General features: G+C 32.8%; 1 protein-coding gene across 8 annotated transcripts in view; it reads right to left on the bottom strand.

Annotated features, from left to right (window-relative positions):
• The window catches only part of DCAF6 (DDB1 and CUL4 associated factor 6), a 172,380-nt gene that overhangs the window by 78,270 nt on the left and 68,083 nt on the right, over positions 1-26,027 (bottom strand). For all 8 annotated transcript variants that reach the window (XM_082649066.1, XM_082649067.1, XM_082649069.1 and 5 more), the window contains 6 exons: positions 17,142-17,255; positions 15,091-15,226; positions 12,532-12,746; positions 5,680-5,773; positions 4,001-4,120; positions 2,343-2,609 (listed from right to left, as the gene is read on the bottom strand). In XM_082649066.1, coding sequence (XP_082505192.1) covers positions 2,343-2,609; positions 4,001-4,120; positions 5,680-5,773; positions 12,532-12,746; positions 15,091-15,226; positions 17,142-17,255 — 946 coding nt within the window. The remainder of the gene's footprint in view (positions 1-2,342; positions 2,610-4,000; positions 4,121-5,679; positions 5,774-12,531; positions 12,747-15,090; positions 15,227-17,141; positions 17,256-26,027) is intronic.

Genomic DNA, 26,027 nt, shown 5'->3' with positions numbered 1-26,027 from the left:
GTGGGATGAGGGTAAAGGGCGGTGCTAAAAGTTTGAGAAACTTGAAGGTGTGAAACAGACATCCTGTCTAGGTGCTGAGCAACAGTGTTGGAAGACTGCTTTAACGCGGAGCACCAATGAAATCTGTGGTCATGAATTTCTTCACTATCAGTGACTCAGCTGCAGACTAAGAGAAGGCAAATAATTAGGTTCAGTCAGAAATGGAGTTTTGCCAGGCAAGTCTTCACATTCCCATTGTCCCTCTCCCTCAATCCGGTAAAAGTGACAGAGGAAATGCAAAGGACCTGAATGAAAGATACAAACATTTACATAAAGAGGTATACACAGCAAGGCAAGAAGTTTGTTTTCTCCATCTCTATGCAAGGCAATAATAGAAATCATGGTTCTAGGGTGATACTCCCACCTACATGGACAATTCCTACCATCCACAAACCCATCTGGACTTAGAAGCGAATAAAAGATTGAGAAAAAAAACAACACAAAACATAAAGAGCATTAAGTCCTTATTGTTAAAATGCTAAACTCTGGGATTATGAAAGGCCTATTGTCAAAACAATCACAGACATAATCTTTAGATGTTACATCTAATATCAAATCATCTTCCTCAACAGCAATACTGTCTTGGTAACATGGAAATATTCCAATTTTCCATAGTTTAGTCAGCCAAAATTCTTTCCATAACCTACCAGTTAAAAGTATCTCCTATGTTTCTTTGAAAAATGTATAGACAAAAGTGCCAAGTCATGTTCAATGTTGCTTGATCATCACAAAAATGTTGTTCTCTATTTCAATGATTCAATGAAATAAATAGTATTCAAGTATTTAATACTTACATCAAATATTAAAAAGGATTTAGTAATTTCAAATGTAGTATTAGAATGTGTTAAGTATCTAGGACAAAAAGGAAAAATGAAATTCCATACTAAGTAGTTTACTCAGAAATGTGTTTAAGAAACAATTGGAATCAGTTAAGATTCAGTGGAACGTGAACATGAGCTAGGGAATTCTTCTTGCTAAGTTTTGGCCAAACTTATAATTGATCAGAATCTTTAAGACTATTCCCAAGAATGCTATCACTTTAAAAAGTCTTGTTTTTACCAATTTTACCTGTTTTGAAAAGCAAACTTTTAAAGAATTCTGTCCAGACTTCCTTAACCCTCCAAAATATTTTATTTTCCCATAACTTGAAATGCTGTATCAATTAGAATGTGGAAAATCTAATTTCATAGCTCATCTTTAGGTTATTATTATAGGTAAATTGTACACAAGTGTTATTTAACAGCCACATAATTGAGTCTGGCTTCTATTCCCCTAGAAACTGAAAATGAATTACCAAAAATGGGATATACTGATAGAAGAGTGCTTAATTTAAAACACCCCATATTTGGTGATCTGGCATCAGATTTCAGAGAAGCAAGAATAAAGTGACAGTTTGGCAGTTAAGCTGTTAGGAATTTTTTTTATAGGCTTTAGCTGAGGCCTGCCAGATGTATCTTTAGTTGCTAATATTTTTGATTATATATCGAGGAATATACTTCCTTAGAAAAACTCAAAGAAAAATATGAATGAACATCTTGTTGGTTATTATAATTACATGTATATATTTAAAATGTCAAGTAAACTACAGACATATCTGCTAAAGATTACTATGTAAACGCTAGCACATTCCATAGCTGGGGGTGGGGTGGGGTGTTTGAACATGAGGAGTTGTAATATTGAGAGGAAAACACAATTTTAACAGAATTTAGAAGTTGATTTTTTTCACTAACATCAAATACCAAGAAGACAAGGATTTGTTAAAATAATTTTTTCACGTAAATACAGGAGAAGTAATTCTTTTGGTAAATTGTATACATTGTTGACAAGAGACCATGTAAAATTCTTCATAAAGAATGTATTAAAAGTATGTCATGATTTGAGGAAAAATAATAAAAAAGAACATAAATACAATGGATCTAATAATAATCAGGGCTATATTTTCACTATCACTTTAACACAGACAACCAAAAAAGCTTAAGAAAGATATTTTGGTCTATAAAAATAATTGTTAAGTCAAGTGCATTAAACTATGTCAAAGTACTATCTGCGGGTACTTACATTTTTTAAAGAACTGTCTTGTGTAAACTGAAGATTCCTGCTATTAGTTAAAATTCATGCAAGTGAGGCATACTTGAATTTTGTTTTTAAGTTACACATTCACATATTACATGTCACTTTGATCATTTATTCCAGCAAGAATAAGTTGATGTGATTTAGTATCTTTCAAGATAGCCCCCAAAGAAGTTTTCATTATCAGAAATCATCAGATGAACCACAACCTATTTAAAGAGTAACATCCTCACCAGACTGATGATGTGTATGGTGTCCAGATGCCTCAACAGACTGCCTTTGTTCACTGACTGGAGAAGACAGCAAAGAAGTAGAATGAGGGCTTTCTGTAGAAGATGATGCTGAATGAGCCTGAGCTGACATCGTAGAGGATGTAGAAGGTTGAAGAAACTGTTCAGCTGGAGTGTCTACTTCCATAGCAGTTTCATTTTCCCCCACTTCCAAATCAGTACTTGATGGGACCGTAGGAAGAGTTGAAACATCTGACTGACTAGTTCCACCTTCAAAAAACACATCATAATACAAATTCAAATACTAAATGCTTTCCAAAACTAACTACTCTAGAGATATGTTCAAGAAATACGTGTGCGCGCGCGTGTGCGCGCGCGTGTGCGCACACGCGCACACACACACACACACACACACACAGAGAAACAGATAATTTCAGGATATCAAAAACACCCACCAGGCTAATTAACAGGGGTAAAAAATCTACCTATGGCACATTCTTGTTGTAATAATCAACCTTTCAAGCAAAATGCTCAGTATGGTAGCTTGACTTACACAAAGCTAAATAACAGCTTGAAAGATTCCTATTAATAATGTCTAGTTCCTTAAGTTTGAAGATGATGATTCTGATTTAATAGCTGGATAATAGGATAATGGACTTATATTAATATATTTCTACTCTATAACATAATGTCCTTGGTAAAATATTTAATAAAAAAATTTTATTAACAAGAGTAAAGCTACAAATAGGTCATAACAAGATTAAGTTCCTGATTCCCATTTCATTAGCAGTAACGTTTTAACCACTAAAATAACATGATGCAGTCATGATTTTAAAAGGCTTGAATGTCTACTATGTGTTGTGCTAGGCCTTGTGCTATCTGCAAAGGAATAATTAAGAATACTCAATAAACATTAAAAATTTCCTTGATTTTGCTTCAAATCTATATTATTAAAAGAAAGATAGAATGAACTAATCAAGTTCATGTCTTGCAAGATCCAACTACTACAGAATATAAAAATTTTTCTTTTAATCATCTTTATTTAAATATTTCTTAAATTTAAGCACAAATGTAATAACTCTTAAGCAAATCCATAGTCTAAGAAATTTTTTTAAGTTTGTATGCAGAATTTAACAAGAACCATTTATGGATGAAATTCAATAGAATTTTTCATTTTGGGACTTAAAACATTTAGGAGTTAACTTTCACACTCCTGATTTTGGACAGAGATAAGTAACTTGCCAAAGACCACAAAGCTGGAAAGTAGTGAACCAAAATATGAAAACAGGTCAGCTAACACCAGACACAGCAATTGACAGCCATTGTATATAAGTAACCAAAAGAAGAAACTACTTAATTATATAAAACTTATCTAAAGAGTTTTATCTGTATCCCTTCTCAGAGCACATACAAAAGTATTTACAGTATGGGATATCAGACTCTCTTACTTTTTATGAGAAAAGCAAAAAATGAAGGCTAGGTCTAGAGGAGCAAATTATACCAAATACCCTTTGTTCTCTACTGCTCCACACAATACAATAAGAACCTTATGATTACTAAAGATATAAAATATGGTATACATTGGATGATATAAATAAAACTGACTTCAATAAATAGTTTTTGCAGGTTTTCTGGTAACTTTAATTAATAACAAAAATTACCTCTGGGTCGAGATCTTCCTCGTCCTCTATTGCTTTGTGCGACTTCACTTGCTTCTTCAAACCACCTTGATAACATGTCAGACATTCTCTGCATCAATGACACGTTGGGACTTTGCTCTCCTATGACAACACAGGTCTTATCAGTGAATTTAGGAATAGGTCAGGATCTTTCATTAATGCAAAAACCTTGATTTGAAGTCTTTAAAATGAAAGCAATTTTAAAAACTCAAATTGCCTAAATAAATTATATGACTGTATATATAAACTTATTAGGGCTATCATCACATTTTATAGTAAATGTTTATATGAATGACTCTCCATCTCTATTTTGAGTTCCTCAAGAACAGGACTTACATCTCCTACATGTTTGCCAATTCTTAGGTACTTCCACACTACCACCCCTACCCCAACCCACATCTTTAGTTCTAAGAGCAGACAGCTAGGAAGGGCTCATGAATTCTAAGTTGAACAGATTGAAAGAAAAGTTTGACCTCTCATTTAAATTTCCTTAAACTGAAGGTTTGCTCTCTCACTTAAATTTCCCTAAACTGAATTTATTTTTATCATCATTTACTGCAAATTCCACATAACTGAAATTAACAGAAACCAGAAAATTTTTTATTTATCTCTTTCCTCCCGCCTTGTCTCCCCTCAAATATATGAGTATTTTCTTAAGGACATTTTCAAATTAAGTATCACATCAAATTGAAACTGTGACAATTCTATTTTACAATCATATAATTTAAAATGGAAATCATTTGTTTTTGAATTTTCTGTGAAAGCAGAATTTATTTTATGCTTTATTACCTTTATATAATGTAGCTTTATATTTTAAAATATATTAAATAATACCAACAATAATATATTGGGAAATATGCCTTTGATCTTAAAAGATTTCAGCAATCATTAGAATAAGATTTTTGCTATAGATCCGTTTATTAAAATCACACATATTACTTCTATTTTAAATGTGCCATCTTAAGAGACTTCCCTGGTAGCACATTGGTAAGACTCTGCACTCCCAATGTAGGGGCCCGGGTTCAATCCCTGGTCAGGGAACTAGATCCCACACACATGCCACAATTAAGAGTTCACATGCCACAATTAAGAGTTAGCATGCCACAACTAAGGAGCCTGCCTGCTGCAACTAAGACCCAGTGCAACCAAATAAATAAATTATATATATATATATTTTTTAATTCTGTAAAAAAAAAAGTGTGCCATCTTAACACTCCCAAAATAGTAGTTTCTTATGCTTATCAAAGGCATCTGATAGGAGGAAAAAACAATTTTTTAATGTGCTCTTATAAAACTCTCAGATTGGAAACTGGGAGTTTTCATTGCTCTTTATATCAAATACAAAGGCAAAAATTACTATGTTTGATAATACCCAATGTTTTTGTGGCAAAAGACATTCTTACACTTTCAGTGGGAATACAAAAGAGTGCATACTTTTCAGAGGGTAATTTGATAACTATCAAAATTAAAATGTAATTATCCAGTGACCCACACATTCTACTTTTAAGAATTTATCCTAAGATACACTTGCACAAGTATGGTAAGATATGTATGAAGATGTTTGTTACAGCATCACTTATAATAGTGAAAAAAATGGAAACAAGTTAAAATGTTAATTTTTAAATACCACATTTTTTAAAAGCTGACCAAAGTATAGTTACCATCTCTTTCTCGTTCACTTTCAGGCCTTGCTCGGGGTCCAGTATCTGACCAATCACCACGAAGTCTCAAACGCTTAACTGGAGGCTGTCGTAACTAAAAGATGAGGAGAGAACTCTCTTGCTCAATTCTTAAAGCACACTGTAAGTCTAATAGATTCTTTCCATCTTCTTACTTCCTTTATTGAGATGCTAATCAAACTATGAAAGATAGCCATAAATATCCACTGATGTTGACACCTGTACTTATTATCTTCAGCCTAAAGTTTGAATGCAACTTTAAAATCATGTAAATGTGATATCGAATCCTACCTGTATCACTTTCCAACTGACAAGAGGAAAGTTATCTAACTACATTGAGCCTAAGTTTTCTATTATTATGATAAATACAGTCTAGGTAAAGTACCTAAATACCTAACTGGCAATAGAAGTAATCATTATTTTATTATTATTATTGACAATTTGCTCTCTGGTTCTCCCCCAGTACCTATTCCAACCCTGCATTACTCACCTCGGTGTCTCTACTCTACCTTGTTGCTCTCATTCTCAACTATTAACTTTTCCTCCTACTTCAGAGAAAATAAAGTCAGTTCTACAGAAATGACATAAATTTCCTCAGCTGCATTCTACAACTTACATATATCTACTTCTTAATTCCTTGCAATCTTTCTCAGGACATGGATCACTTGTTTTGTTTAAGCTTAGTCTCTATCTGTGCTTTTTATTTCATTCCTTGAACAATTATTCTCTCTATATCTACATTCATCTCTTCTCTCTTGGTTCTTCCTCACAATATGCTAAAGGTTCTTATCATTTTTAATAAACAGAACACCTCAATTTCATATTTCTATCCAGCTACACTCTTTTCTCATGCTTTCTGAAGCTTTACTGTCAAGCCTCTTTTAAAAAGTCTATATTCAGGGTCGGGGGGATCAACTGGGAGACTGGGATTCACATATATACACTAATATGTATAAAGTAGATAACTAATGAGAACCTGCTCTATAGCACACAGAACTCTACTTCACTGTACAGTAGAAACTAACACAACATTGTAAAACAACTATACCCCAATTTTTAAAAATGTCTATATTTGTTCTATTTTTATCTACCACTCCTCTCTCAATTCACTGAAGTCAATCTTATGTTCCCATTTTTCCACTGAATTCATTCTCACCAATATCACCAGTGAATGATCAACGACTAAGTTCACTGATCAATGATAAAATGATTAAAACTCAATTTCCAATTCAAATGGCACCTTTCAGAGATTATTTTATTTGGTGTCTATGGCATCTGACACTCTTAATCACTCCCTTTAACCATTACATTTTAACATCTTTTTATTGAGATATAATTCACATACCATAATATTTACCCTTTTAAAGTAGACAAATCAGTGGTGTATATTCACAAAGCTATGCAACTACTTGTATCACACTAATCCAGAACATTTTCATCACCTTAAAGAGAAACCCTATAGCTATCAGCAATCATTCCCCACTTCTCCCTCTACTCACCTCCTGGCAACTACGAATCTACTTTCTGTCTCTATGGATATGCTTATTCTGGACACTTCATATAAATGTAATAACATAATATGTGGCCTTTTGTGTATGACTTCTTTTACTTAGCTTAATATTTTTCAAGGTTCATCCACGTTGCAGCATATATCAGTATTTCATTGCTTTTTATGGCTCAATAATATTCCACTTTTTGAATACACCACATTTTGTATATTCATTCACCAGTTGATGAACATTGAGTTCTTTCCACTTTTTGGCTACTGTGACTAATGCTGCTATGAACATATGGGCAAGTTTTTACAGGGACATGGTTTCAATTTTCTTGGGTATATATCTAGGAGTGGAATTGCCAAATCATATGATAACTTCTTTATTTAACTTTTGAGGAACTGACAAACTGTTTTACAATGCACCTGCACCATTTTATACTCCTACCAGCAATGTGTGAGGGCTCCAATTTCTCCACATTTTCATCAACAATTGTCATTGACTTTTTTATTTTAACCAACCTAGTAAGTGTGAAGTGGTGCCTCACTGTGGTTTTGATCAGTGATGTTGAACATCTCTTTATGTGCTTAATGGTCATTTGTATACCTTCTTTGGAGAAATGTCTATTCAAATCCTTTACCAATTTTTTAATTAGGATACTTGTCTTTTTATTGTTGAGTAGTAAGTGTTCTTTATATAACATATTCTGGATACTGGATTCTAAATCATAAACCAGATATATGATTTGCAAACATTTTCTCCCACCCTGTGCGTCACTCCCTTTTATTTTTTTCTAACATAACATTCATTGATTTTTTTTTTCTTTCACAATTAAGCAGGTTTTGATAGAAATCTGGTGACAGCTTAGCTGTAAATTTTCTATTTTCTCCTGGAAATCATACTAAGCAACAAGGAGAATGGGGGAAAAAGTCTCCATCCTCAGCAAAGGAAAGAGAAAAAAAAAAAAAGACCCCACAAGTTCCATGTTATGTGTAAGTATGGTTAAAAGCAACTGAGAATAACAAAATCTGCAGAGGAAGTCACAAGTGTGACAAAGAATAATCATTAGATTAGAGGATGCCTAGTGTGGTAGTTACCTAAAATCTCAGACAAATAATCATTTCCAGAAAGAGAGAGCCTCACCCTGTATATAAATTGTACTTAGAATTAAGAGCTCTGTTCCATGGTTAGAAGAGAGAAATTTTTGTATTATACAGGCAAAGAACTGATGTTATAATCTCAGGAACTATTTATGGAACAAGTTCTTCAAGTTAAAAACAGTCCTAAGTTTGATTTTTTGATATATGCGAAATAACCTACTCAAGAATCCTGAAAATCATACAGCATTCATTCAATCAGTCATTCAATAAAAAATTTTTTAGCATCTTTCATGTGTCAGGTACTACTCTAGGTATTGGGGAAAGATCAATGTATAAAACATACAAAAATTCCCAATGTCACAGAGTTTATAGAATACATGAAATTAAAAAGTAAAATATACAGAGAAAGTGGTAAGTGTTACAGAAAAAAATAAAGTAGCAATAGAAAAGGGTGATAGGTAGTACCAGATAATTAAGGGTTACAATTTTAAATAATGTGGCAAGGTAGGATCTAACAGAGAAGGGAACATAGGAAAAGCCCTATAAGAAGTAAAGGAAGAAGAAATCCAGATATCTAGAGGAGATCATTTCAGGCAAAATAAATGCAAAAGCCATAAGGTAGCTTAGCCTGTCTGAGTAAACAAGTAAGTAGATGTAGGTAGAGCAGAGTAAACAAAGGAGAGAGCAGTAGAAGTAACAAGAACCAGATGATCTAAGATCTTGAAGCCACTGTAAGGACCTCAGTTTTGTTCTGAGTGAGGTGGGGAGCCATTTGGAGTGTGGATCAGAACAGTGGCGTGATTTGACTTATGCTTGAAAGGATTACTTTGACTACCGTGTAGCTAACTAAAGGACTGGAGCGGGTGGGTATGAAAGCAGGGACCTGGTAAGAAAGCTACCATAATAATCTAGGAGGAGAGATGCTGATGACTCGGATTAGAGTATTAATAGTAGAGTGGGAAGCAGTACTACAGACTTTGGATACAGGTTTCCCCTACTATCTGAAAGCAGAATGTTCCTATGAAAACTTTCATACGTCGAAATGGAGTAAAATGAAGAAGCAATTACCTTAGGACACATCTTGCTAATGGATGCACAGAATAAATTGAGATAAAGCACAGATGCTCACAGACACAATTCAATGCTACGACAGCTTGAGGCTGAGACAGAGACACAATTCAAAGCTACGGCAGCTTGACGCTGAGATAAGACACAATTCAATGCTATGGCAGGTTGATGCTGAGATGCCGAGTATATTTCACTGGGAAGGAGCTTGGTGATGCCACTTGCTGCTCAGGGTGCACACTGCAAACAAACGCCAAATGCCATTTTCGCTTTTCACCTTTTTTCTGTAAAAGCAAAAATCCTCTTTGGATTTTTTAGTTAGTGAAAGCAGGTACTAAGCAGGTCTTTAGTAAAAGCAAAGTGATATAGAAGCAAACATGCAAAAAGCAGGGGATACATGCAATACTTTTAGGGATAAATTATGGGGACCAGGAGAAAATGAGAGATTGGCTTCAACAAAGCTGTCCAATAATGTGCTAGGTAGGTGGGGGAAATGTCAAAAAGATATGAGAGAAAAACGAAAAGAAAGAAAAGACAATAAAAAGGAAAAAGGAATACCAAAATAAAGGAAAATGAGAAGTGGAAAAAATTTGAATAAGACAAAAGAATATGCTAAATAAAGAAGGGGAACAGAAATTCCCTGGTAGTCCAGTGGTTAGGACTCTGAGCTTTCACTGCCAGGGGCCTGGGTTCAGTCCCTGGTTGCGGAACTAAGAGCCAGCAAGCCGAGAGGCGTGGCCAAAACAAAAAGGGGCGGGGGGTGAAAGACAAATTATTAGAGGACAAAGGAAATAATATAGGAAATAAAAAGAGACCCCTACAAGTTAAGAAAATATAAAAATATGAAAACATAAGAAAAAAATCATATATTAAACTTTTATTCATACTTTAAAACCCTGCTCAAGTGTTTCTTACATTCCCAATCAAAAACAATTATTCCTTCTTTTGGTCTACTTATATAGAACATAATTCTTACATACAATTCTATTATTTTAAGTTTCACACATTTATTTATAAACTTTATTCCTTTATAAATTTATTTATTTGTAAACTCCTGAATGAGAGATCATGTCTTTGTTACAGTCATCCTTGATTTTCTAAAGTTTAGTATAGTATGTAGTATAGTAGCCACCCAGTAAATATTTGGTGAGCTGAGATGAGTTTGTCTGAACATTACTGTCAAGGATTTAGCATAAAACACTGAAAGAAAAGATGGCGAGATTAAGAGGAGGACAGGTTATTAATTTCTTTTTCTATATAGACCTGTGAATTATTTCATTTATTACAATAAGCATAATTTATTTTTTTAATTTTAATTCATTTTCAGAATTATTTTTCTTAATTTAGTTAATTCAACAAAGAATACTGAGAAAAACATGTTCAAAAAAACCAACTGTTCATAATTAAGCCTCTTTCACTCATTATATAAACATCTTTAGGCTAAGTATTCTATGGGATAAAAAAGCTAGTTGGCTCACTTAAAATGTTTCTGTATTTCCAACTCTTTCATTCTGTAACAGTCACAAAGTATGACTGTAACTTTACTGAAGCGCATTATCTCAAGAGGAAATTACATAGCAACAACAAAATGACAGAGCAGATTTCACATTTTCAATCAGACCAATAAACTCAAAAATTGTTTCATTAGCCATCATACCCTCTTCTTCACCAATTTCCTAATTCACTTAAACACAGTGCCAAATTTAAAATCCCAAAAACACATTTATAAAGTAATCTTGATTTTTTTCTAATTTTATAGCCCTCTCAACCTGCAACTATAAGAACTGGATTTGGTTTTGCATCTCATAGGAATTACAAAATTGTTATTCTTCTTTAGTACCTTTAAAATGTATTCATTAAGAAGAGTTGGACCAATACCTAAAAGTCACTGATAATTAATAAAAAGCAATGGTTAATTTCAAAAGACATTTATAATCCAAAGAACAGAGTGATTAAACACAGGACACTGCAGGGACCTCCCTGGTGGCGCAGTGGATAAGACTCTGCACTCCCAATGCAGGGGGCCCGGGTTTGATCCCTGGTCAACTAGATCTTACATGCATGCTGCAACTAAGAGTTCGCATGCCACAACTAAGGAGCCTGTGTGCCTCAACTAAGGAGCCCGCAAGCCGCAACTAAGGAGCCCACGTGCCGCAATTAAGGAGACCTGGAGGTGCAACTAAGAGCCGGTGCAACCAAATTAAAAAAAACAAAAACAACCATAGGACATTGTAAAATAAAAAAGCCAAAGTGAAAAACGTGGGGAAAGAACCTTAACAAGGTTAAAGCAAACATTTTTCTACTGCTGTGTACTGTCAAGGGTATACTATTTCTGGTTATTGCTTTTCATAAGTAAGAAAAATGATTTAGTATTTTAGAGTCATTTTAGGAAAAGTAGTTCTTTCACCTAGGTTCCAATACATAATATATATCTATATTTATATCTAGAAATTGATAAAGAGGGTATCTACAGATATAGATATATAGATATAATGTAATGTATAAACTTCTAAAAGACTAAATGTTTATATTCATGCACCAATAGGAGTTTTACCTATTACCATTCACTATTTATATGAGGACAGCAATCCCCTCCTCTCCCGATTCTGTGTATGTGTTGTGTTGTGTGTGTATGTTCAGACACTTTAACTTACCTTTTTCTCACTCACTCATACGGGTCATTGTTTTACAAAATGTACCTAGAGATAATATTACATGTCACTAATTCATAACTGTGAAAGAGGCAGAATCAGGAGAAGACAGGAAGGACTGCTATCAACATATGAATAGTAAACATTGTTGCATGAATATAAACATTTAGTCTCTTGGAAGTTTATACATCACATTTATTTATTATTTTAATTGCCTCTTCTGCAACTGTCAGAACTGTTCATCTTTCTTGCCTGCTGCTGTGCCTCCATAAACTTGGAAAAACATTTTGCTATTAAATATTTTCTCTTTAAAAATACTTTCGCCTAGCACCTTATCCTTATTTATTACTCCCATTCTTTCATGCATATTTTCATGTCTTTGCTCCTTAGACTGTAAATGCCGTGAAAATTAACTCTATTTTTTGAAGCCCTTCAGGCCCTAGGAGTTATTGAATTAATGCTCCAGGAGTTAGTGAGTTAATGTTTTCTGAATTCAATAAAGAACATGGTTTTGAGTAAACTTACCTCTTCTCTTCTCTCTTCTGCAGAAGGAGTTTTAAGTTCTCGTGCAGTATCATCTTTTGGGTCAAAAAGATATATGTAATCTGAAGAGTAACTAACAAGAATCTCTTGACCATCTTCACTGTAACACAGAGATGTCACCCTGCAGGACTTGTTATTAAGATGGGAAGGGATAAAACGGGCAACCATTCCAGTAGTTCCTCGACCTGCATAATTCCCTAAATAAGAAAAAAGGAATTGTTTAAAATTCAGAATATTTTTCAAGAAAAACACTTGAAAGACTCTTAATCTGAATTATGAGATATGTGATTTAACGTAGCAATATAAATCCAAGCTATCATATTCTATTTCTGGAAAAGACTCTTTAATCATCAGTCAAATTTTGTAACAAAATAAAAATGAATATAGTATAAAGGTTACATATCTTCCAAAAAGAATTCATGATTTTCTAGAATTCCAGATTACATCAATGTTTTATTGGAAATATGAGTTATTTAATCAATTTTATATTGTGATTACAGTCACACTAAATCATCTCTTAAAAATTCCCCACATTAAGATAATATAATTTTATAATATAAATCGGAAAGCTGATATTTACTAGCATACTAGATAAAACAGTACAGTATATTTTTAATATGATTTACCTTTTACTTTATGTCATTAAAAGGTTTTTGATTGCCATGAAATTCTCCTCTTATAAGATAACAGAGTGGGAATACCACTCTAATTTTAATTAATTTTGGTGGTCGTCAACATAATGCAATACGATAGGGAGAGGTACGACTGGCACTTTGTGCTCTGCAGACCCAGGAATGCTAAATTCTAAGAATCCCACAAAGCTGTATTATCCTGCCCTGCCCAAAATTTCAATCATGTCCCATCTGTTGAGAAATGATAACTGAGCCTACAGTTCCATATATTACTACTGTTCCCCCTAAACATGCATGTCCAAATAGACAAGACTCCTCAATCACAGTTCAAGAAAAGAAAAAAGATCCCATCTGGTTTTCCCATTTCAGTAATCTAGGTTCATTTTCACTGGACATAAACTGACATTGAGATCAACATTGTTAATTTCTGGCCCAAATCAACTTTTATTTTTGATGCCATAAAATATGTGAATATATATATAAATGTGTACATATGTATGTATATTTGGGGGGTGTGTGTGTGTGTGTGTGTGTGTGTGTGTGAGAGAGAGAGAGAGAGAGAGAGAGAGAGAGAGAGAGAGAGAGAGAGAGAGAGAATGTGCAATCTTGACCTTCCTTGATAGAAAATGCTAATGGAAGTTAGCTTTGAGATGAATATTTCAGAAGTGATTTGATCCCAAAGCAGATGAGGAACAAATAGGAGTTTAAGGCAAATTCAAATTCAGTACTGCAGCATCATTTACAGTACTTTAGCTAGGCTACTAAGTAGGTATAAATATGTTATATATTAATACACACCCAAGTCACTGTTCTTTCCTAACTTTTCTCTCCACCACGCTTACTATTATCCCCTTGATTGAAAAGATGGCAAAGAGAAATTAGGAAAGCCAAGTGTTGTGAGCTGAAGAGTGTCCCCTGAAAATTCATGTCCAACAAGAAACAGAACGTGACCTCATTTAGAAATAGGGTCTTTGTAGATGTAATTATCAAGATGAGGTCATACTGGATTATGGTGACCCTTAAATACAATGTAACTAGTTTTCTTATAAGAAGAGGGAAATGCAGGTACAGATACACAGGAGAGAATAGCATGTAAATATGGAAGCAGAGATTGGACTGATACATTTAATAGCCAAGGGATGCTAAGGATTGTCAGCAACCTCCAGAATCTAGGAGAGAAGCAGGCAATAGATTCTCCATGAGAGCCTCCAGCAGAACACCACCCTGCAACATCTTGATTTTAGACATTTAGCCTCCAGAAATGTCAGAGAATACATTTCTGTTATTTTAAGCCACCCAGTTTAGAGTAATTTGTTATGATAGACCCAGGAAATTAATATATCAAGTGTTACAACTTTTTAAAGTGATAAACTGCAAAAGTATCACACTGATGGGTCATAAAAACTTGGTGAAATGCTATTTTTTATAATAATCCATAGTATTTAAATACATTCTATTTACTAAATTTTACGTGAAACTAATGAAATTTTTAAATTGCAATACATCATAAAGATTTATCCTTTGGGGACTTCCCTGGTAGTGCAGTGGTTAAGAATCCGCCTGCCAATGCAGGGGACATGGGTTCGAGCCCTGGTCTGGGAAGATCCCACGTGCCGCGGAGCAACTAAGCCCATGCGCCACAACTACTGAGCCTGCGCTCTAGAGCCCGAAAGCCACAACTACTGAAGCCCGCACACCTAGAGCCTGTGCTCCGCAACAAGAGGAGCCACCGCAATGAGAAGCCCACGCACCACAATGAAGAGTAGACCCCGCTCACCGCAACTAGAGAAAGCCTGCATGTAGCAATGAAGACCCAATGCAGCCAAAACTAAACAAATTTATATTTAAAAAAAGATTTATCCTTTGAACTGATAGGATCTCATATTTTCTCCAATATATGTCTTTTTACCTGTAGCTCTTGTACCCAGCATTCGCCGATCATATATTCGTACTGAGCTATCAGAACAACCAACAGCCAGATAATATGGTATTGGTGGACAAATAGCTACAGATGTGGCAGCACGTCGGCAGTTAATTAAAATATCCTACAAAAGATAAAAAAATACCAGTTACATAAGCTTTACAACAGATAATAGTCTATTTAAAACATTTTCCCTTCAATTAGAACAAGAAAATCTTTTTCAGAAATCCTAATTCAGTCAGTATGACAATGAGGGAGGAAAAAAACCAACATGCCTCCTAAATATTCTCATACTCAGGAATAAAATGATCATCTTTAGAAATATTCAAAAACTCATACATTACCTATGTAATATGTCATTAAGTCATTAATGTCATTAGAAATGCCTGCGATCATTGGTCCACTGGACAGTAAACATGGAGGTATAATCAACCTTTGTCTATCATAAGTATAATCATTTTATACGGTACTCATGATATTTTAATTTTAATTACTGCTATTAAAATATAACAAAAATATCATAACCTGATATTAAAATTTTATATTTTTAACTTATAAAATCTGCCTCCTTACCCGTTCAAAAACAAAGTACATACATACATATAAAATTGAAGCCATGTCAAAGACAGGCTTCACTATAATGTCACTACTTATCTCTATACAAGCATTAGAAAATATAAGAGTTATCACTCCAAAGATATAGCTTTAAGGTACTGTTAATTCTATACTATTTTGTCTACAACTCTAACTCCTCACTCTTCTCAGAATAGCTGAGTTTGTAAGTTACATTTATGCTAAGTTTTATGTATTTAATTATGGGCCTCAGAACATTATTCCTATTACATAGAATTTTTCTACCAAATACTGCTCATAATTCTAAATTTTTAGGATTTAAGAATTACCCTAGTTACCAATTTTCTTTATACTCTTTCTATTCCTTTTTACATATAAAGAAATCAAAAGTTTTACTGAGAAAAAATTTAACAATATTTCACTTATTAGCTTTGCTTTATTCTTTAGTTTTACAGAGTTTTTGATTATAAAAGCAAAATTAAATCCAACTACATTGTATATGAAACTACTGCTTAAAAGATTTTGACATAACAAATTTTAGGACCTATTATTTACTAAGAAACAGGTAAACCAAATGCCCCTAATAAACAACCTGCTATTTTAAACTTATTTCTGCCTTCAGTTCAACGTTCCTAATTGTGTATGTGTATACATGTATACAATATAAAAACTGACAAAATTTTTTTATTTCTATTTTTTTTCTTCTCTGTTTCAAAGTATAAAATAATCTTTTCTCCACCTAACGTATGTTAACAATAGTAACTGGTTTAATTAGCAAACACTCAACCTGATTACTAGTAACTTTTTTTTTTGTAACTATCAGTAAAAATGTATTTAGCAGTACTTGCTTACTTCATTTACTACTCTAAAATGATCTGAGACAAAAGCTACTGTCTCTAAATAACATTTAGGGTTAGTTGTCTGGGGCCTTACACTGACTGATTTCTCAGGTCTTTTTCAAGTTTAAAATACTATTTTAAAAAATACAAAATTGATAGTGAAGCTCTATCTTTAGAGAAGTGAGCTAAATCTGAATGAACATGTTGATAAAATGGGATCTAACTGTCTAAAACAAAAGATAGCATATAAATAAATCTTGGTTTAAAGGACAGGGTAAAAATAAAAAGACACTGAACTTCTACATGCTTTTATCACTGCTATTGGTAAGCCAAAATTGCCTCCATAAATAAATGGAATATACTGATAAATACTTCAAGTTTTTATAATGCTATGGTATATACTGAAAAATTATATAACTTTTTATAAATATATTTGAACTGTACAATTTAAGTATAAGTTCCTTAACTTTACTATTAACATTTTAATTAAGAATTTTTTTGATTATAAAAATATACTTATTGAAAATTTTATAAAATAAAAAATTCTTAATTTATCTGTAAGCTCACTACCCAATTTTAAGTATAATCTTAATTTTTTCATCATTTGTACAAAAACTTGATTCTTACATCTTTGCAATCTTCTTTTGTGCAGCTAGTTTTGATGCGTGTATCAAACCACCTAACAGTTCCATCTTCACCACAAGAGAGAAAAGTATACGGGTCATTAGGTACAGTCATAATCTGAAGATGAAAACAAAAGTACAGGTAATGTTTGTGAACATTTAAGCAGAGGACTTTGAAAAACATTACTGCTATATCATAAAATGATTATGGCAAAAGCAACTAAGAACCATTTATTTTAATTATTTATGACTTACCTGTATCATAATGCAAAATAGTGCTCTACATATAGAAATATGCAAGAGGTAACTGTTGAATTAATGTGACTCATTACTTTGAAGTTTGACATTAATGTACCTTCAGACAGAAAGCTCTTTACATTATAAACTCCTAACAACTTGACAAGAAAAATCCTACCCTTGGAAGCTTGTTCAAACTTTGAATAGCCAAATTTTTGTTTTCTGGGTGTGAATTTACACTTGTATTAGAAATACACTGTAAAATTTTACTCTCTGATAATGTTTATAAAAACTATGTGATGCTGAATTAAGCATTTAAACTGACCTCTCAAAAATTTTTTGAGTGATGGTAATGGTTCTATAACAATGTAGAAGTACTAAATGTCACGAACAGTACAGTTAAAAATGGTTTGAATGGCAAATGTTATATTATGCATATTTTACAAAAATTAAATTTTGTAAAGAAATGAAACATTTTAGATATTCCTGTATCCACTTCTGGTTTAGCAACAATACTGTAAGTTGAGGCCCTCTGTGAACCCTCCTGTCCAACAAATTCCTCCCCTTCTCTGTCCTTAGAAGTAGAAACTGCCAAAATTGGGTATTTAGCATTCTCACAAAGGTTTTTATGTACCCATAAACAATGGAAGGTATATTCCTATGTATACATGAAAAGGTGCTCAGATTCATTAGTGATCAACTAAACACAAATTATAATCCTAAGTAAATATCACTACACATCACCAGAATGACCAAAATGAAAGGGACTAGATTAATATCAAATGTCAATGAGGACATGGAGCAACTAGGGCTTTCACACGTCATTGATGGGGCTGTAAAACAGTACCATCACTTTGAAAAACCATGTGTCAGTATCTACTAAAGCTGGTCATATGCCTCTCCCATGACCCAGCAATTCCACTACAAATAAATGTATGCATAAAGGCACCTAAAGATGTGTACCAGAAAGTTCATAGCAGCATGATTCATATTAGCTAAATACTTGAAACAACCCAAATGGCCAGTAAGAGAATAAGAACATAAATTGTGATTTACTCTTAAAATACTAAAGCAATAAAAATAAAGAAATACATTGCTCTCAAATTATGTAAAACCAGTGATTAAAAATAAGATTTCTTGCCAGAAATCAGTGGAGTAACATCCTTAAAGTAGTAAAAGAAAAAAAAAAACTGTCAAACTAGAATTCTATACCCACAGAAATATCTTTCTAAAACAAAAATAAACTAGACTTTTTCAGAAATAAGAAAGCTGAAAGATTATTCAGTAGCATAGAAGTCCGTAAAGGATGGCTCTTACCTAACTATGACCCATTATTTTTGTAAATAAGAGTTTGAATGAAACTCAGCCACATCCAATCATTTACATATTATCCAAGTCTGCTTTCCTGACACAATGGCATATTTGAGTAGTTGTGACAAAGATTATATGGCACACAAAGCCTAAAATATTTACTATTTGGTATTTTACAGGATAATTTTCCAAACCTCTACAATAACAGACAAGCACAATATAAATACATCTTCTAAAATCCTTCTTGTAAAAGGAAAATAATACCTGTCATAATCTGGATCTATGCAAAGGAATTTAAGATTAGAAATAATAAATATGTAAGTAAACATAATATAATTTTTACTTTGTTTTAAAATCTTTTTAAAGATAATTGACTATTAAAGGAAGAATATTAACAATGTATTAAGGAAATTATGAAACATATAAGAATAAAATGTAAGAAAAAAATATCCAAAATTCCAGGAGAAGAAAACTGAAAGTACAGTATTATAAGATTCTTATACTATATTTGAAGTGGTACCATATTACTTGATGGTACACTGTGATAAAGTTCATGATGTATACTATAAACCCTAAAGCATACACTAAAACATCAACAAAAAAAAGTTATAGCTAATAAATCAACAAAGGAGGTAAAGTGGAATCACAAAAATACTCAGTTCTTCCAAAAAACAGAAGAAGGAGAAAAAACTGATGCAACAGGAACAGAGGGAAAACAAAGAGCAAGACACAAATTTAAATTCAGATACCTACATATCAATAATCACATTAATTGTAAATGATATAAACAGCCCAATTAAATAAAAGGCAGATGTTGCTAGATTGGATAAAAAAGCAAAACCCAACTATAAATTGCCTGTAAGAATCTAACTTTAAATATAAAGACACAGATACCTAGACTAAAAATAAAAGGACAGAAGAAAGAGATACCACAATAACTCTAATAATGAGAAAGCTAGATTTGCTATATAAATAGCAAATTTCAAAGCAAAGAGTATTAATGGGGATAAAGAGAGTCATTTTACAATGATAAATGGGTCAATCCAAGAATAGAAACATCAAAATCCTGAATGTTTATGTAACTAAAAACAGATTTTTGAAATATATGAAGCAGTAATTGACAGAACTGAGTGGAGAAACAGTCCAAAAATATTAGATTTCAACACACCTGTTTCAATAATTGATAGAACAATCAGAAAATCAGTAAGAATACAGAAGAATTGAACATGGTTATCAGTCATCTTGACATAACTGATATTTATGGAACACTCTACAAACAAAAGAATAAGCAGTTTTTAAAGTGCATAAGATAAATTTACCAATAGACTATATTCTGGAACACAAAACCAGTCTCATTAAAATTAAAAGGATTTAAGTCATACAAAGTACATATTCTGACTGAGATGGATTTAACTAGAAAATAATCATTGTAAATCAATCCATACAAAGACAGTTACACAAGTGATTAAAATAGCTTCAATTGCAATTAAGCCCAAGCTGGAAAACAACTCAAATATTCAAATATTTCCAAATATTTGGAAACTAAATGACATGTTTCTCAATAAATGATGAATCAAAGAAGAAATCACAATGGAAACTAGAAAATATATTTACTAATTTACTAATAGAAGAGAAATGGAAGTTCAGCATATCAAAATTAGTGAAATTTACCTAAAGGAATACTCAGTGGAAATTTTATTTTACTAACTGCCTGTATTAGAAAGGATAAAGGTCTCAAATCAGTAACTTCAGCCTCTACTTTAAGAAACTAGAAGAAAGAGAACAATGAAACTCACCATAGTAAACAGAAGAAAGGAAAAAATGGAGATCAAAAATAGAAAAAGAAAACAAGAAAATAGAGAAAACCATGGAAACCAAAGTTCGTTCTTAGAGATGATCATTAAAATTGATGAAATCTCTACTCAGACTGCTAAGAATAATAGAGAGAGAAAGAGAGAAGAATACAAACTACCAATATCAAGAGTGACAGAAGTGACATCACTATAGATTCTACAGATATTAAAAGGATAGTAAGGAAGTACTGTGAACAACTTACACCAACAAATTCAGCAATATAGATGAAACAGGTTCCTTGAAAAGGATAAAATACCAAAGCTCATTAAAGCAGAAAGATATAACCTGAATCACCAAATACTCATTTTAAGAAATAAATATGCAGTTATAAACATCCTACAAAGAAAACTCTAGGACCAGATGGCTTTATTGGTGAATGCTCCCAAACATATAAGAAACAAATATTACCATTTCTACACAAACTCTTTCAGAAAACTGAAGAGGACAAACTTTCCAAGTTATTGCAATAAGGCAGCATTATGCTAACAACAAACCCAAAGACAGTGCAAGAAAACAAAGCTAAAGATCATCTCTCATGAACACGTCTGCAAAAAAAAAAGTCCTTAACAAAATGCATACAACAACACAGAAAGAGGATAATATATCAATATATGACCAGGTGAGGTTTATCTCTGGAATGTTAAGTTGGTCTTAAAGTTTGAAAAATAAATGTAATTCACCCTGTTAAGAAACTAAAAGATCCAATTAAAGATGTTTAAGAAAAAAAAAAGAGTGGAATGCACATTGATCTCAAGTCCATGTGAAATGTTTTTCAAGATGGACTGCAGCTACACAGAGCAAAACAATTCTCAATAAATATTAAATGTTTAAAATTGTAAAAATATCTTTTCTACTATAAAAAAAGAAACTAAAAGAAAAGCAATACAATCCTTTCAAAAAATGAAAAAATACAGAGAAAACACATGACAAAATCCAATATCCATTCCCGATAAGTGTAAGAATATGAACAGAATTAACTGAACCTGCTAAAAAGCATTATTGAAATATACCTTCTGCCATAGTTAATAGTGAAAGATCAAAGATCAAAACAAGGGAAGGATGTTTAGTCTTACCACTTTTATTCAGTATTGGACTGAAAGTTCTGATAAGTGTGATAAGATAAGAAGAAGAAATAAAAGGAGTCCAGATGGGAAAAGAAGAAAAATTGTCTCTATATTCACAGATGACATAATCATCTAAGGAGAAAATTCTATGTAATCTTTTTGTAAAAAGTTACTAGAGCTAATAAGTGAGTGTAGCAAAACTGCAGAATACAAGATCAATATATAAAAATGAACTGCATGTGAAAATACTAGCAACAAAACCATCAGAAATTGAAATTTTAAAGATAATACCATTTACAATAACATTAAAAAATATGAAATATTTAAGGGTAAGTCTTAAGACACACAAACTGAAAATTATAAAACATTGCCAAGTAAAATTAAAGTCCTAGATAAGGGAGATATACTGCCATCATGGATTGGAAGATTTAATAATTGTTGTCAATTCTCCCTAAATTGATATATAGATTCAAATAAATCCCAGGAGGAATTTTGGTAAAAACTGACAATTTAATTATCAAATCCATGTGGAAATACAAAAGACCTAAAATACCTTAAACAATTTTGAAAAAGAAGAAGAAAGGACATATACTACCCAGTTTTAAGAGTTAATATTAAGCTATAGTAATAAAGACAGTGTGGTACAAGCATAATCATAAATCACTGGAAGAGAAAAGGTACTGACCAGAAATAGGTGAAAATAGATGTGGTCAAATGACTTATGATCATGATGCAAAAAAAGTTCAGTGGAGAAAAACAATGTTGGAAAACCAGATATCCATATGTAAAATAATGAACTTAAAGCAGTATCTCATACTTTATGAAAAAATTAACACAAAATGGATCATCGATCCCAATGCAAAACATAAAAGTATAAAACTTTTAGGAGTGGGCTTCCCTGGTGGCGCAGTGGTTGAGAGTCCACCTGCCAATGCAGGGGACACAGGTTCGTGCCCCAGTCTGGGAGGATCCCACATGCCGCAGAGCGGCTGGGCCCATGAGCCATGGCCACTGGGCCTGCATGTCCGGAGCCTGTGCTCCGCAATGGGAGAGGCCACAATAGTGCGAAGCCCGCGTACCACAAAAAAAATAAATAAATAAAATAAAACTTTTAGGAGAAAATCGTTGTGACATTTGGTTAAACAAAGATTTTTAGACACAACATTGGTTCCCCTCCCAAAATAATAAATTTGATAAAACGGGTTTCTTTAAAATTAAAGAACTTCTTTTTGAAAGATACTGTAAGGAAAATGAAAATACTAGCCATCAACTCAGAGAAAAAAATTGAGTCACACACCTGAAAAATACACAGAACATACTTTTAAAAACCCTCAAAACTCAACAATAAAAAATGAAACAATGGGCAAAAGATTAAACAGACAATTCACCGAAGAAGGCACATGAAGAAACAGGAAAACATGGCTCAAACAAACGAAAAAAGTAAATCTCCAGAAACTGACCCTAATAAAAGGGAGATATATGAATTACCTAAAAAAGAATTGAAAGTAATGGTCATAAAGAAATTCAGTGCGCTACAAGAGAATACAAATAGACAGCTAAACAAAATCAGGAAAACAATGCATAAACAAAACGAGAATATTACCAATGAGAAAGAAACCAGAAAAATAGCGAAACAAAAATTATCGAGCTGAAAAATATACTAACTAAATTTAAAAATTCACTAGAGGACGATCAACAGCAGGCTGAATCAAGCAGAAAAAAGAATCAGCAAAGTCAAAGATAAGCCATTTGAAATTATCTAGTCAGAGGAACAAAGAAAAGGAATGAAGTGAAAAAGCCTAAGGGACTTATAGGATATCACCAAGATGACCAATATTCCCGTTATAGGAGTTCCAGATGGAGAAAGGGGAGTGGGTAGAGAGCTTATCTGAAAAAAATAATGGCCGAAAACTTCCCAAATCTGAGAAAGAAAATGAACATCCAGATTCAAGAGACTCAGAGGACTCCAACTAGGATGGGCCCAAAGAGGCTCAAATCAAGACATACTATAAACAACTAGTCAAAAGTGAGTTAATCTTGAAAGCAGCAAGAGAAACGTGAATCATTACATACAAAGAAGCTCCCATTAGATCAGTGGATTTCTCAACAGAAACATTACCAGCCAGAGGGAAGTGGGATAATACATTCAAAGTACTGAAAGAAAAAACCTGCAAACCAAGAATACTATATATCCACCAGAACTGTCCTTTAAAACTGGAGGAGAAATAGACGTTCCCAGATAAAGAAAAACTAGGAAAGGTTATCACCACAAAGACCTGCATTACAAGAACTGCTAAAGGAAGTCCTTCAAGTTGAAATCAAAGAAGCTAGACAGCAACACACAGCATATAAAAATATAAAGATTTTGTGGTAAAGGTAAATATACAAATACAAAAATCTGTAATACTGTAATGGTGGTACATAAATCACTTTTGAGTATAGAATTTAAGAAATAAAAGCATTAAAAATTATTATAACACTATGTTAGTGAATATAAAATATAAAAAGACATAGTTTATGACACTGAACAAAGTGGGGCAAGGATGTAAAGGAATAGTATTTTTGTATGTAATTTAAGTTGTTATCAGTTCAAGATAGATTGTTATAACTATGTTTTATGTAATCCTCATGGTAAACACAATGAAAAAAACCTATAAAAGATGCCAAAAGAAAACAAGAAAGGAATTAAAGCATGTCATTACTAAAGAAAAAAGAAAATCAATAAAACACAGTGGAAAGCAGAAAGAGAGGAAAAGAGTGACCAAATATTTGCAGGACACACAGAAAAAAAATATTTAATGGCAATAGTGAGTAGTTCCCTATAAGTAACTACTTTAAATGTAAATGGTACAGTACTACGTGGGAAGTTTATAGTAATAAATATCTACATTAAAAAAGAAGAAAGATCTCAAATCAACAACCTAACTTTACACCTCAAAGAACTAAAAAAAGAACAACAAACTAAAGCTAAAGTTAATAGATGAAGGAAATAATAAAGATTAGAGCAGATATAAAGGATATGAAGAATAGAAAAAAGTATAAATGAATTTAAGTTCTTCTCAAAAGAGTATCAAAATCAACAAACCCTCACCTAGACTAACAAGAAAAAAAAACAAAATGACTCAGCAAAAATCAGAAATGAAAGAGGAGACATTACAACTTATACCACAGAAATAAAAAGGATCCTAAGAGACTACTATGAATACAACAGATGGAATGACCTAGAAGAAATGAATAAATTTTTAGAAATATACAACTTACCAAGACTAAATAATAGATTAGATAGATAGATAGATACAGATAAACTGAACAAAGCTACATTACAGTAAGGAGACTGAATCAGTAATCAAAAACATCCAAAGAAAGGAAAGCCCAGAACCAGATGGCTTGACAACACCACTTACATTAAAAAATTTACATCAAGGGCTTCCCTGGTGGCGCAGCAGTTGAGAGTCCGCCTGCTGATGCAGGGGACATGGGTTCGTGCCCCGGACCGGGAAGATCCCACATGCCGCGGAGCGGCTGGGCCCATGAGCCATGGCCGCTGAGCCTGCGCGTCCGGAGCCTGTGCTCCGCAACGGAGGAGGCCACAGCAGTGAGAGGCCCACATACCGCAAAAAAATAATTAAAAAAATAAATAAACAAAAGAAAGTAAGACTACAAACCTGTATTCCTGATGAATACTGATATAAAAATCCTCAGCAAAATGCTAAAAAGAAAAAAAAAACCCAAAACAATAACACACTAATAGTCTAAGTCAGATTTACTTCTGAAATGCAAGGATGGTTCAACATACACAAATCAATCAAAGTAATTCATCTTATCAAAATGAAGGACAAAAACCATATGATCATCTCAACTAATATAGAAAAAGCATTTGACAAAATACAACACACTTTCATGATAAAAAACACTCAACAAACTAGGAATGGAAGGAAATTACCTCAACATAATAAAGACCATATATGAGAACCTCATAGCTAATATATTCAATGGTGAAAAACCAAAAGCTTTCCCTCTAAGATCAAGAACAAGGCAAAGATACCCACTCTCGTCACTTCTATTCAATATAGTATTAGAAGTTCAAGCTACGGCATTACGGCAAGAAAAAAGAAATAAAAGACATCAAAATTGGAAAGGAAGAAGTAAAATTATCTCTATTTGCAGATAACCTGATCTTATACATAGAAAACTCTAAAGTTTCTGCAACAAAACTATTAGAATAAATGAATACAGCAAAGTTGCAGTTACAAAATCAACACTTAAAAATCAGCTGTATTTATATACAGTAACAATGAACAACCTGAAAATGAAATTAAGAAAACAACCCATTTACAATAGTATCAAAAAAATAAAATACTTGGGAATAAACTTATTCAAGGAGGTGAAAGATCTGTACACTGAAAACTACAAAACAATACTGA

The sequence above is a fragment of the Grampus griseus genome (genome assembly GCF_964374135.1).
Source record: "Grampus griseus genome assembly, chromosome: 1".
NCBI classification, from domain to species: Eukaryota; Metazoa; Chordata; class Mammalia; order Artiodactyla; family Delphinidae; genus Grampus; species Grampus griseus.
The sequence above is the reverse complement of the archived record's forward strand: the minus strand, read 5'-3'. Positions and strand labels throughout refer to the sequence as shown.